Below are 13,513 nucleotides of genomic sequence, written 5' to 3' on the forward strand. Positions count from 1 at the left end.
CTCTGTATAGCTCAGTCGTGCTTACAGGCTCTTTTTCCACCTCCCACATTTGCATTTTAAGTATAAATTATTTGCAATAAAAGAGGCAAAACACACAATAAACAAAGTTAAACATGAATTTGATTGAGCGTTTTTTTTTATTTTTTATTTTTTATTGCTAGCTAGACTGTGTGATCACTGTGAAGTCTTTGGCCTCCAGAATTGTAAAATGGAAATATGCTATCATGAATTCCCCAAAAGGAAAATGAGCGTAGATCATAAACAAACACACAATCTGGTACTTTAGAGAAAAGGCTGATGACAAGGAAATAACCACCCACACAAATTTGAATTCAAATGGCCTGAACTTCTTATCTTGTGTTGACTCAGACCAATAAGGAACTCCACGAGTCAAAGAAACACATTAAAATGATCAAGAGTGACTTCTATTTGATTAGTCTTTAGTGCTAATATAGAACAAGTAGACTGGCAGTAACTCAGTCAAAGCTCCATGTTCTAAATGCTCTGTAAATGCATTTATGTTTGCGTGCCGAGATATTTTCGCAAGGTTTAAAACTTACTTGTGTATAGTTTTTGTCTATTGTAATATTAAATTCCCTAAAGATTTTCATACTTACATGTTTTTCTCATGTATATTGTAAATAAAAAAATGTTTGTCAGGAGTGTCTGTCTGTAGATTTTTGTCACAATTTGTTGTATTTTTTAACAACTTTTACTGTTTTGGTAAATTACTTGTAAAATCACCAAAAAAATATTAATTTGCATGCTACCTGTAAAAACACAGACAAACACAAACAGACCAGAACTCCACATAAAAATCTGTATTATTACAGAAAGTGATTGGATTTTTGTCTGACTGTGAAATTAAACAACTTTATGAATATTTGCAATCATTTGAACGAGAAAGCTGTTTGTAAGTGTTGTTTTGTAGATGTTCCCTGACTGTTTTAAATTACAGCTATTATTAAGTTGAATCACAGAAAAAGAAGTGTTAATTCACATGCTGACAGTCAAAAAATAATAATAATAATCATAAATAACAGAACAAAACAGTACATGTGTCCACATTGAAAATCAGCTTTTCTTTACAAAGAATAATTTTATTCTTTTACTATGTGGGACCAGAAAATTTTATTGTTTTACTTTGTTTAAATCAACTTAAAATATTATGACTTTACAATTATTTTCTGTTATTGACAATTTTTAAAGGTTGCAGAATTTCACCATTTTTTATTATATTTTTTGCAGGACTCGGTGCCAGATTTTGTACATTTCTTTTACAGTGTACTCACACATTACAGTCTTTCTGCTTTTTTCCTTACTTGTTCAGCTTTGTTGTCCCTGTTTATCTTTGATCTATTGTAAGTGCATCGAGAGCGATGAAAAAAGAGAGATAAATTCCTCACACGTGTAAACAAACGTGACCAGTAAAGTTGTTTCTGATTTAACTTTTTATTTTCATGCAGCACACTGCATCTATAGCAGGTCTCATTACTGTACTTTTCATTTCAAGAAGTGTTGTGATTTGCAAAATAACAGGGGTTAAAAAAAATGCTTTCTATACACTAAATTGGGGAACTTTTAGTTATGTTGTTACATAATATCCTTCCCTGTTGTTTCCATCGTATGTTACACAAAACTGTGCTACTTCAGTGACCCGTTAACAGTTTAAAGGCATCATGTTTGAATCCTAGCTGCCAAGTGAACTGGTGTGTTTGTGTCTGAGTGCACAAGAAAGCAAGGACAGATTAATTATTATTTGAGGAAGAAGGATTTCAAAATTCAAATGTGAACCTTTGCATGACTCCATTATAAAATCGATTTAAATGGTGCTTCACAGTAAATTATTTGTTATAAAAGGCACAGAGCCACAGTTCTGCAGGCTACAAACACTTGTTCAGTTCCTGCTCGAAGAGGAATTAATTTCTGCTGCTCTAACATGGTGCAGCAACGTGCAGGTTAAAGTTTAAAAGAAGGGAAAATCTTACAGATCAGGGTATTAAATTAACTTTACTAAGATTCACTGCTTGAGAAAATATGTGTATTCAGTGCTTTAGAAATGATTTTTGCGGCACTGAATAGTGTGTGTGCTTTTTCTTTCACATTTACACTTATCCCTAACCCTAAACCACAACTTCTCATTTATGTGTGTTTGTTTGAGGGTTGCAGAAAGCTGCACTACTGGAAAGTCTTGATAAACACAACACAATTTGCTGTAACATTTCTGAAATTTCAAAAAGTTATTCCGTAGTGAGAACCTCACTCAATATATAATTGCAGGACATTGTTGACATTTTTGTTGTTTTCAGGCCTAAATTCAACATGGCCGCCTAAAACCAAACATCACATGGCATTTTTACAGAAAGATTCTTCTAAATATCATATATATAACTGGGTAAAATTGAAATTGAAATATATTTATGAAGATATTGTAGTAAATCTGTTGACGTGATAAATCCACACTTGACTCTCACACTACTTTATATTAAATAACTCAGAAAGCCTTGGAGTCTTCCAGTCTTTTCTTCAGGAGGAAATGACATCATGTGGAGCAGGTCATGTGATCTGGAATTAACACACTTCCTTGAGAGGTGTTTTTGTAATGGATAACTTAGTTGAAAATGACTTCTCAGAAACAGATAGTTTGTTTTCCATATAAAATTTGATATATTGCCAAAAAAGAAATATCTGTCATGATTATCTTAACTTAATAAAAAGAACACAATCAAAACTATTTTTGAATAGGCTAATTTTATTATCGTTTAGCTAATTAGAAGATGGTTGTTACCAAATTTGACAGTTATTTAGTTGATATTTTAGTGATATCCAGTCATTTTTTATTATTAAGTGATTGTTTCCGTAATAAATATTTATGGAATTTGTAAAGACAAAATCATGTCATCAAACATTAGTTTTTACTTTTAATAAAAATGTATACAATGGACTTCAAAAATCCCTCAATTAAATATTGACCCAAATAATTAATTTTTGTATTTCTCCATCAGAAATCCATGCTATCACTGAAACATGTGTTGCTCCCCCTCAAAAATTTGACCTCAGTACACCTAAAGTCTACTTCTCTGAGCCACTTTGGCCTTGCAGAGTCGTAGTTATGCTATCAACCCACCCGCCTACCTCCACTACAATCCCTCTAATGTCTTCAGACGTCATAACATTTATACACTGATCAACTCCTGCGGTGTAGATTCTCAGTCATCCAGGTCATGGTAATCCTAGTAGCTTCAGTAAAAAGCAACTGAAAGAGAAATCAAGAACCTGACAGAGAAGTCCAGCTGCTTTTTTTTTTTTTTTTACTGAAGCTCTTCTGATTCCCACAATAATGACTTAACAAAACCAGCAGTTCATGTTCCTCCTCTTTCATAGGTTTCTGTTTCAACTCACTCCCATCATCTTTTGTTTGTTCTCCACAAGCTCCATCTCAGTCTTATACATGACAAAACATGAAGCCTTTTAAATCCAATCAAATAAAGTGGGCTGTAATTCCGTGTTTATAAAACCACAAGTATTTATGATTTTATCACACTGGATTAGTTTCGGTCACCTAAATTTATATTCTACCCATCCAACCTGCTGCCATTGACTGACTAATGTTGGAAGTGTTGAGTTGAGTCTTGCTAACTTGTTCTCAAGCAGAATAAACACATATTTCAATCCTTGCTTGTGTTGTACCTACTATCAGATGTACATCACATTGGGTAAAAGCGTTTTGTGGCATCTTTATGTACTGCATATGGATCATAGCATTACCTGGCTTTCATGAACTCCTCCACCTCCTTGCATACTCTCTTGCCATCATTGAGATACTGAATAATGGCATCGTATCCCCCAGTGCAGGTCAAGTCTGAGTTCTGTGAACAAGATCAAAAATTCTTTACAGACAGTGTCTTGTAAAACCATTATTACTTTAAAAGAGGTATCTTATGAGAACAAAAACCTTCTTTTATCACTTCCTCTGCTACCACTTCTCCAACAAACTCTGTGTCTAAACTTGTTCAACAGACATAAATGAACACTCCAGGACGTCAGGAGTGTAAATTGATGTTTTGAATTGTACATCTCCGTAATTTAGGTAAGATGAGGGCAGCAGCCTCATCTGTAATCATCCTCACCATGGAGACTTTCTATCTCTTGTAAAGTTATGGGATATTGCTAATTCAGAGTTCAGTGTTGCGTTGCTAATTTAGTCTGTAAGGAAATCCACTTTTTCATAAATGAGGTAGTGGAATAGAACTTTTACAGAAGTAATGCACTGAGAAGTAAGTTAAATGTTGCACTATTTACTCCACTATAATTATCTGACAGACCTATTTACAATTCAAACTGCCGTTAAGGATCACAGATCCTAAACATGTGATCTAACTACAGCAGTAAATATAACTTACATACTAATACACAGCAGTCTTTTTCTGTACCTGCTCATGTTATTCATGTTCTTTAATCTAAGCAATAAGTCCAAATTGGACTTCTATTTGTAATGCTACAGCAGTAAATACAACATACACAATAGAAGCACAGCATTATTAATTTTCCAGTAATACATGGTAAAGTAATGAAAATGCAATAATGTCCTGATGCTCCTGAGTGCATATTTACCTTTTACTGTTCTTTTACCTAAATAATATTTCCAAAAAGGACCATTGTTTCAATTTTTGTTGTTAAATAAAGAATTTGAATGGTTCCAAAAATAGTGTCTCTGATTCCCATCACAGCTGAATAGAAAAAGAAACTGCAGTTAAACAATAAAATCATTTTACAAAACACTTCCTTTTCACGATTGTGCTGCTGTTTCAGCCAAAAGTTTCAGTTACAAATAATAATGAAAAAATGAAACGCTAAAGAGACAACTCACCCAGAAGAAATCCTTGTAATGAAGGTTTTTCATAACTGAAAAGCTACAAACAGCAGCTGTCACACTTACAGACTCCGTGTAAACTGACAGGAGAGACCTGCACGAAGCCGGTCACACTGACGCATGCGCAATGATGATGACAAATGGCGGCTCAAAAGGTTGATTATAGACAGATTATCAGAACAAATTCAGTTTGAGTGTGCTGCCATCTGGTGACTGATGTGGGTAATTACAGGGTTTTCATGCTGTTTAAATCACAATTTACACCAATCAGGCATAACACTGTGATCACCTGCCTGACATTGTGTTGGTCCTGCTTTTGCTGCCAAAACAGTCCTGACCCATAGAGGCATGGAGTACACTAGACCCCTGAAGCTGTGCATCTGGCACCAAGATGTTAGCAGGAGATCCTTTCAGTTCTGTGAGTTGTGAGGTGGGACCTCCATGTATTGGACTTGTTTCTCCAGCACATCCCACAGATGCTTGATTGGATTGAGATCAAGCGAATCTGGAGGCAAAGTCAACACCTCAAACTTGTTCTGCTCCTCAAACTATTCCTGATCCATTTTTGCTTTGCGGCACGGCGCATTATCCTGCTGAAAGAGACCGAAGCCATCCAGGGAATACCGTCTCCATGAAAGGGTATACATGCTCTGCAACAATGATTAGGTAGGTGGTACATGTCAAGGACCCAATGCTTCCCAGAAGAGCATTGTCCAAAGCATCACACTGCCTCCGCCGGCTTGTCGTTTTCCTATAGTGCATCCTGGTGCCATGTGTTCCCAAGGTAAGTGACACAACTGGCCATCCGTGCGATGTAAAAGAAAGCATGATTCATCAGACCAGGCCACCTTCTTCCATTGCTCCGTGATCTAGCTCTGATGCTCACATGTCTATTGTTTCCAATTTTGGTGGAGCACATGGGTCAGCATGGTCAGACCCTGACTGGTCTGCAGCTATGCAACGCCATATGCAACAACTGTATACTTGCACTTTTCTATCAGAACCAACAACAATTTCTTCAGCAATCTCAGCAACAATAGCTCGTCCGTTGGATCGGACCACACGGGCCAGACTTCGCTCCCCTTGTGCATTAATGAGCTTTGGCTGTCCATGACCCTGTTGCCAGTTCTGTCCAACTAACAGTCTCAACCCCAAAGTAAATTCAGTTGCTGATTATTATTGTGTAACTTTATTTGCTCTAGTCGATCTATTTCTCCGAGAGTGTATCTAGGAGGTTAATAAAAGATGTAGAAGTGGCATTCAGAGGTCAGAGTGCCTGAAAATATTTACTCAAGTACTGCACTCGTGCAAATTTGACCTGTTATCTTTTACGTCACCTCCTGTACAGCAGGGGGACATGTTGCACAGTATCTAACAGTTGTTACTGGTTCACTTACACAATAAGATGGTTACATACAAAAGACAGGAACTTGTAAAATATAAACCTTTGTTATCATACATACAGTCAATATTTTACAAATAATTAATTAACAAAAAAAACTGTCAAACACTCAAATGACTCGCAGAAAATGTATTTACAGCTGTTCCAATTGGATAAAAAGAGCAGCATAAAGGTTTCATTCTGAGCTCTGACAAACCAAACCGTGCATCAAGATAAACATCTGAATTTAAAACAAAAAAATCAGGATCTGTAGCCTGTTGGTATAAAGAAAAAGAACTCAACGTACACATGGAAGCCTCAGTAATAATAATGTAATGATATCATCTATAATAAATAAAAGGCACCAAGATGGATTACTTTCTGCAGATTATACTTGAATATTTTAAAGTGATATTTTAAAGGCAGGACATTGACTTATTATGGAGTGTTACAACAGTTACTGCTGGTATTTTACATTTACTATCAGACTGTCAGTAGCAATTCATTTAAGGCCCCGGTTTGCAAATCTGATTATTAAAATCACATCTATGTGCTCTTTTTTAAATTTTGTCTTTCCCTATTACAGCCCATTCAATATTGATCCAATCAAAGAACAGAAGCAGCAAGTTATTGTTTAACCAACCCACTCGTAGTACTGAGAACAAATGAATCTGCCTAACCCAACTACACTGCTAATGCTTTATAATTTACTTAGTATTCCTAAGCATACACATACATTGGTTATTGTTCCTATGTCCAAGGTGTGGTGGAGCAGTGAGGTAATTTATTTTCAGAAGCGTCTTGGACAACAACAACTTCATGGTACAAAATATCACACAACTAAACACTGTGAACGTACAGAACCAGTGATAAGCATGTTCACAGCATATTTACAGCGAAAACGCACAAACTATCTTCATGGTGCAGCCATAAAAGACGACCTGAGACGTCAAACTAATTTACAGCTCTGTTATCAGCAGCAAGGTCCGCACCCTCTGCAAACATGTGAACCACACCGTGCAGGAAATTATGAGAGGTGGAAAACACATTTAGTCTTTGAGTACATTCACTCATAAATATAGCTTTAAGGTGTCTTTGTCTGACAGCTTTAGTTGTTGTTGGCTTTACAGATCAACTATAATGACATGATTAAATACATGACGTGTTAAAGTGTGATTCCAAAGAGACATTCCTCCTTTAAGCTTCTCATATTATTTTATTAAAAGGCATACTATGGAAACCTTTCGCAAAAAATGTGTAAAAATGGCCAGTGTTATACATTTTGTTGACTTGTGCAGATGTACTGACAGAAATGTTTCCAACCACATTAAAACCCAGAGAAAGCCACAGTTTTATTTTGTGTAACTGTGTCTTTCATTTCGGTCACCCGACAGTGGCGTCATATCCGCTTTACCTGCTGTAACCCGGGAGACGCACTAAACACAAGATGACACGTCACAGATTGTAAACAGAGGATTAAATCGTCAGACTAGCCAGGATGGAGTTTGTTTTCGGTTTTGTTTTCTGTTCATTATGTTGCTCACTCTTAATGAATCAAAGATATCTGAGTGTGAGTGTTTAAAGCACTGGAATGCCCCATGATTCAGCTCCATTCATAACTTTGGCAACAGTTTAAAGCTGAACAATCTGCAATTTAAAAAAACCTGTTGTAATTATTTCCAGGTATTGTGATTCATTCTTTTCCAATCTGGAAATGATCATGAGATTTTTGCAGCAGTGTGTTCCAAACAAGCCCTTATGTCTGGAGAATCAGATTTGTAGGCTTCAGCATCTCTGCAGCAACACAAAGCTTCATTTCTTCATTTATGAAAAATTGCAGCTCCTGTGACTTGGACATTGCACTAGGCCGCATTGTGATTGTGACAATGTTTTGATTGACTGAAGCTCAAATCCTCAAATTTTTAGAATACACCGTGTCCCAAAATTCCGTTCTCCCCAGAAAAACAAAGCCCAAAGTCTAAATATGCAATATAATCAATTTATTCAACAACCAGTATTTACCCCATTTCACTTTGATCACAGTTTTCAGTCTATCAGGCACTGAATGTTTGAGGTTCTTGAATGTAGATGGTTCTATCTTCCCCTACAGCCCCAGAATTGTGCTGTTTCATGGTGGTCTGTGGTGGACTGGTAAAGATGTAACTGTTCAGGAGTCCCCAACAGTTCTCAACTGGGTTGAGGTCAGGGGAGTTTGGTGGCAGTTCCTCCTTATGCAGAAAGCCAGTTTATGTTCAGAGCACAATTGCTGAGTCATACTGGCAGTGTGAGCAGGGACACCATCTTGCATAAATATCAATTCAAAAACATCTGTTATTCAACATTTTCCATTCAGTCACAGGCCAAAACTGGAAGTACTACCTTTTCTAGAATACTGTTGGTATAATATTGCCAGTGGTACTTTAAGGCACAATGTGCAGCTCTGAGAGACCTGCAGTGGACACAGTCCTACCAAACCATACTATGGGCACTGAATTTCACTTGCCCAGAAGATGGTATGTTTTTTTTGTCTGTTGGGTGTTAATAAGTAGTGAGGGCATTCATCAGAGAAAATCCAGTTCTCCCAGTCTTTTGGAGTCAGAGTTATGTACTTCTTTGCGAAAGCCAGTCTTCTCTTTTTGCAGTATGCAGTTATTTTGTTAGGTACTTATCCAATACCATAGATTCTGAATAAAGGATATAATGAGAAACAACAGTGAAAATTTCAGGCTATAATCTGTAAATAGTGCCTGTCTTCCAAACATACAGAACAAAAGTTTACATACACTTGTAAAAACCACACGCACATGCCCAAAACAGTCATGCACTGTAGTTCTTTTGTAAATTTATAATCTGCTAGTTCAAAAAAAAAAAAATAGCAATGCTAAAATTGGGTTTCACATCCTTTGGCTATTTTCACCTCAACTCGGCACTTTGTTGTAGCTATCTACAAATCTCTGTTGTATCTTTGATCACTTTCCTTGACAAAACTGGTAAACTTTGAGGAGACAAACTTTGATTCTGGCCTAATTTAGCCTTTTCTTTACTTTCTTTACCACTGTTGATGTGTGTTTAGGGTCATTGAAGGGAACCCTTTTTTTCTTTATTCTGTTTACTTTGTATAAAGCACCAGGTCCACTGACACCAAACAGCCCCAGAACATGATACTACCACCACCATGCTTGACAGTAGGTTTGGTGTTCTTGAAGTTGAAGGCCTCACCTTATCTCCTCCAATCATATTTCTGGTCATTGTGGCCAAAAAGCTCAATTTTCGTTTTAGTCAATCACTTTTCTTTGTCCATGTGATCAGCAGAATTTTCGGTCGAGTCTTGTGGTGTCGATTCCAGAGAAAGAGCTCCCTTCTTGCACCACGGCCTCTCAGTCCATGGTGATGTAAAACACTGTGCGCGCTGACACCTGTGTTCCATCAGCTTCCAATTCATTTTGCTGATTCTTGTTTGACTCATGATCATCCTGACCAATTGTCTCTCAGCAGCAGGTGATAGTTTGTGTTTTCTTCCAGACTGTGGCAGTGAGATCTTTAGCCGCTTTGAAATGGTTCCAAGCGACCTTCCTGACTTCTTCAAATCAATGATTTGCTTTTTCAGATCTTTACTAAGCTCCTCAGACTTCCCCACTGTAGTGTTTGTGTCTGAGACTAAAGAGTGGATCAGAAGGATCCTATTTAAATTGCCTCAGAGGAGTCACCAGGTGTAGTAAATTTTAATTGCTCACAAAAAGCTAAGAGGCAATACCATTAAGAATTAAGTCATTTTGGCATATTTTCAGAAGACCTATACTAAATCTATGAAAGAACCAAAATATGCAATTGTTTTTGTGACAAAGACACAAGGGTTTCAATTATTCCATCACAGAAAATGTAGAGTCACTGGAAAGTGAAGACTGCCATGATACATATGGAAAATTTTGTTCATGACTGCAACTTTCAATTTCAGTTTGAGAGAAAGGATGGTAAAAGTAAGTCAACAGGAATTAAAAACTAGGTGAAGCAGAAGCCCTCTGATGATTTGACATGATCCAGTAGCTTTATGGTCGAATCATCTGATTGTAAGTTAAGAGTTAAAATAACATTAGCTAACATTATTTGCGGCTATTTCATTACAATGAAATTACACGGTATGAACATGTGACTAAACATAACATAAATGGCATTAATACAATGTCTCATCGGTGAGCTTGACATCTGCCCGAGTAACGTTACATAAATTAGCATAGAAGTTGTGGACAATTTTTTCTGTTTTGCCAAAACTCCACATTCACAACAGTCCTCTTTCATTTAACAGCTTTTGTTTTGCTCTCCAACAGTACAGTAAATTGTAAGTCCTTCTGTTTCTCTGTATTGCATGTCGGCAGTTTGTCATCCACACCAATCCATTTTGGTCACGTACGTCTGCAGTTTTTTCGATCACGACCCAACCGAACATAGTTGGGGGCTGAAATGTAGATTTGCTGGTTAACGGAGAGCTTTGCCTTCCATTTTTAGCCCGCATTTCTGCTGACACAGTATGTAGCTTGTAATGAATGACAACATCTCCCATGATTTTTTTGCTCCTTAACATTGTCATCAAACAGCATCTTGGCAGAAATTGGATACTGTGCCTTGAAATAACATATGATACTAAGGAATGAAGAAACTTAAGTGAAGTTAGCCATTTTTTAAAAGAAAAGATCACAAAAAGGGCATTTAAAAAGCATGCATATGTGTGACTAAACCTTTTCTACGCCATTTATCACCTCACAACCTCAGATTTCATTTGTAAAGGAGTTTAAAAGAGTTGACCCTGAGGCTGGGAACTAATGGAGTAAACTACTGATCTGTGGACAAAACAAGCTTCACTCAACCAGGTACAACAGCAAACAGCTGCTCACACATCATGCTATGAGTGTTACCAAACTGACAGTGTCATGCACATTATTGTGATCTGAATGTCACTACATTATCACGTCTTCTTTGACATGAAGAAGAGTGTGTGAACCTTTATATCAAAAGGTTCACATGGTCATAATTTAGCGTATTACTGAAATTATGATGACATATTTTCTTTATTCCGAGTGATGTAATCTTCCGACAACGTAACCAGCAGTGGTCTGATCACCTGATTGCACACGACTGTATTTTCCAGGGTACTTCCCGTTTCTGCAGAACTGAAAGCATCTGTTCTGCAGCAACAGGGGCAAGTCGTGGCATGTTTTTGATGCCTGTACTGTGCAGTGTTGAGACTTCACATAGTTTTACAAGAGAATCAAGAGGTACACTGAGTGCACACATGTACATGTTTGATATTTAAGTCAGCGCCTGAGTGTTTAATTTATTTAAGTCAGCGCCTGAGTGTTTAATTTAATTAGAGGTGGTTTCGGTTGAATGAAATGCCTCATTGTTTGTAATCAGTGGAGAGCAAGTGGTTTGCCAGTACAATGCTTTGATGGGAAAAAAAATCGCGTGGCAAGTTGGTTATTTTGAATATTCTGTGTTTCCGTTTATATAATGCATGAAATTACATGAGTTCTCTGTACATTCTGAGAAACAGACACTGTGTTTAAACATCTTATCGCTATTATCAGGTAATTAGGACCGCAAATAGGCTTGTTGTTTTCCATTTAAAGTGCCCTCTGTGAGACAAAAATAAACCTTTATGGCGGACTTATGTAAGCGTGACTTCGAACAGCGTGGACTGTTGTGATGAAATGTTTTCCACGTGATGAACTGCAGCTAGTTTGCACCGGCTAGACGTCGTTTTATTTCCTATATGACGTTGCTCCTAACCTCGATCAATATCTGATATGTTTTTGTGTTTATTAGTCATCTAATATTGTTTGAAATCACCGTCTGGCACAAACAACACAAGTGTGTGTTCAACAAAGTGTGAATAAGGTATATGTTTGATGTTGCACCGCTGGTTAAAGGCTTCCAGAACAATGTTGTAAACAAGCGGAGGGAAGGAGGAACTTGGCAGACAAATGGGGATTCCTGAGCATACTGTACGTCACACTGAGAGTAGGCTACTTAAGCTTGACCCGCTATCAATAGTTCAAACCTGTTCCTTCTTGTCAAGCCACAACTACAGAGCTTTATAAGCACTGAGAGGAGAGAAAAAGCTGAATTTGTAAAGCTTTCTCGTCTGAGGAACAATCATATCTGTAATAATGGCTGGCCATGGTGAGTATCAGAGCAGATTTCATTGCGTTTATTTGATTTAAACTCCATCTACATAATAATTTGAGTTACAGATTATGTGTACCTAACCTGTCTTATCTAAACTTTGCCCTCAGATCTCACTGCTGCCATTGAGCTGTGTGCTCGCGAGCTCCGACAGGCTGGAGACGAATTATACTGGAGATACAAACTGCTGGAAATACTGATCAAGAACTACAAGACTGTCTCTAAAGTAAGATGAGACGTCCGACCGCATCGAAATGGATCGGATCTTGTGAACCTGGAAGGCGGTGAGCCAAAGCAGAAGAGTCTTGGATACAGACTCATCCCTGATTGGAAAATGGTGGCTCTCAAGTGGGATGTAAATACATGAGCTCGTGGAAACACCTTGCTGGAGTCACTAGATGTCAACCGGCAGTGGACTTGATTTAACACCGGAGCTCTACGCAGAAACAAACATGGCGGATGGTGTTGACCCACTGATTCAGACCTGTGGCTGACTGGACGAAAGAGGAACGTCAGTACAGAAGTTGTTGTCTGCTCCAGATGCTGATCGTCACATGTACATACTGTATGTGGACATTTATGCATATTGTACTCTGTTGGAAGGCTGTCACATTCATGTTAACTGAAGATTTGGAGGTAATGTGGTGCTGTGCTTATGGATACGCTCAAAACTCTTAAAAAAATGTTTGCTTGATGGGAGCATTTAATGGGTTGCTAATAAAGGATGCATATTCAGCCAACTTAATGCGTGGTCATGTGTACTATCTGTTGTTGTCCATGATAGAAAAGAGCGAGTGAATATGTGACTGCAGCTAACAGTCTGGTAAAAGGTTTAGCATTGGACACAAATCTACTGTTTTAGTTCAGATTTCATACCTAATTAAGCAATTTTTCTTAAACTAAAACCACATTAATCACAATAATTACTCATCAAGGGACAATCTCTCAAGCCTTCTCTGTATTTTTGTATGATTATTGTTTATTAATATTTGTTAGTAATGAAAAATTGCATCACAAATACAAAATGACTGACGGTGGTAGAAGTGTATTTATTATTCTAAGAAGAAACTTACATATAC

At 37.4% G+C, this 13,513-nt stretch overlaps 2 protein-coding genes across 2 annotated transcripts in view; one reads left to right on the forward strand and one right to left on the reverse strand.

Annotated features, from left to right (window-relative positions):
• pstpip2 (proline-serine-threonine phosphatase interacting protein 2) overlaps positions 1–4,976 on the reverse strand; it is a 17,890-nt gene extending 12,914 nt beyond the window's left edge. The window contains exons 1-2 of the mRNA XM_022208558.2: positions 4,871–4,976; positions 3,769–3,869 (exon numbers count right to left, since the gene is read on the reverse strand). Coding sequence (XP_022064250.2) covers positions 3,769–3,869; positions 4,871–4,903 — 134 coding nt within the window. The 5' untranslated portion in view covers positions 4,904–4,976. The remainder of the gene's footprint in view (positions 1–3,768; positions 3,870–4,870) is intronic.
• Positions 4,977–12,418: 7,442 nt separating this feature from the next.
• On the forward strand, positions 12,419–13,179 carry pmaip1 (phorbol-12-myristate-13-acetate-induced protein 1). The gene is made up of 2 exons (XM_051938947.1): positions 12,419–12,431; positions 12,545–13,179. Exons 1-2 carry the CDS (start codon positions 12,419–12,421, stop codon positions 12,667–12,669), a joined length of 138 nt encoding a protein of 45 aa, XP_051794907.1. The 3' UTR covers positions 12,670–13,179.
• The last annotated feature ends 334 nt before the right edge of the window (positions 13,180–13,513 follow it).

This window comes from Acanthochromis polyacanthus, chromosome 18 (genome assembly GCF_021347895.1).
Source record: "Acanthochromis polyacanthus isolate Apoly-LR-REF ecotype Palm Island chromosome 18, KAUST_Apoly_ChrSc, whole genome shotgun sequence".
In the NCBI taxonomy this organism is placed as follows: Eukaryota; Metazoa; Chordata; class Actinopteri; family Pomacentridae; genus Acanthochromis; species Acanthochromis polyacanthus.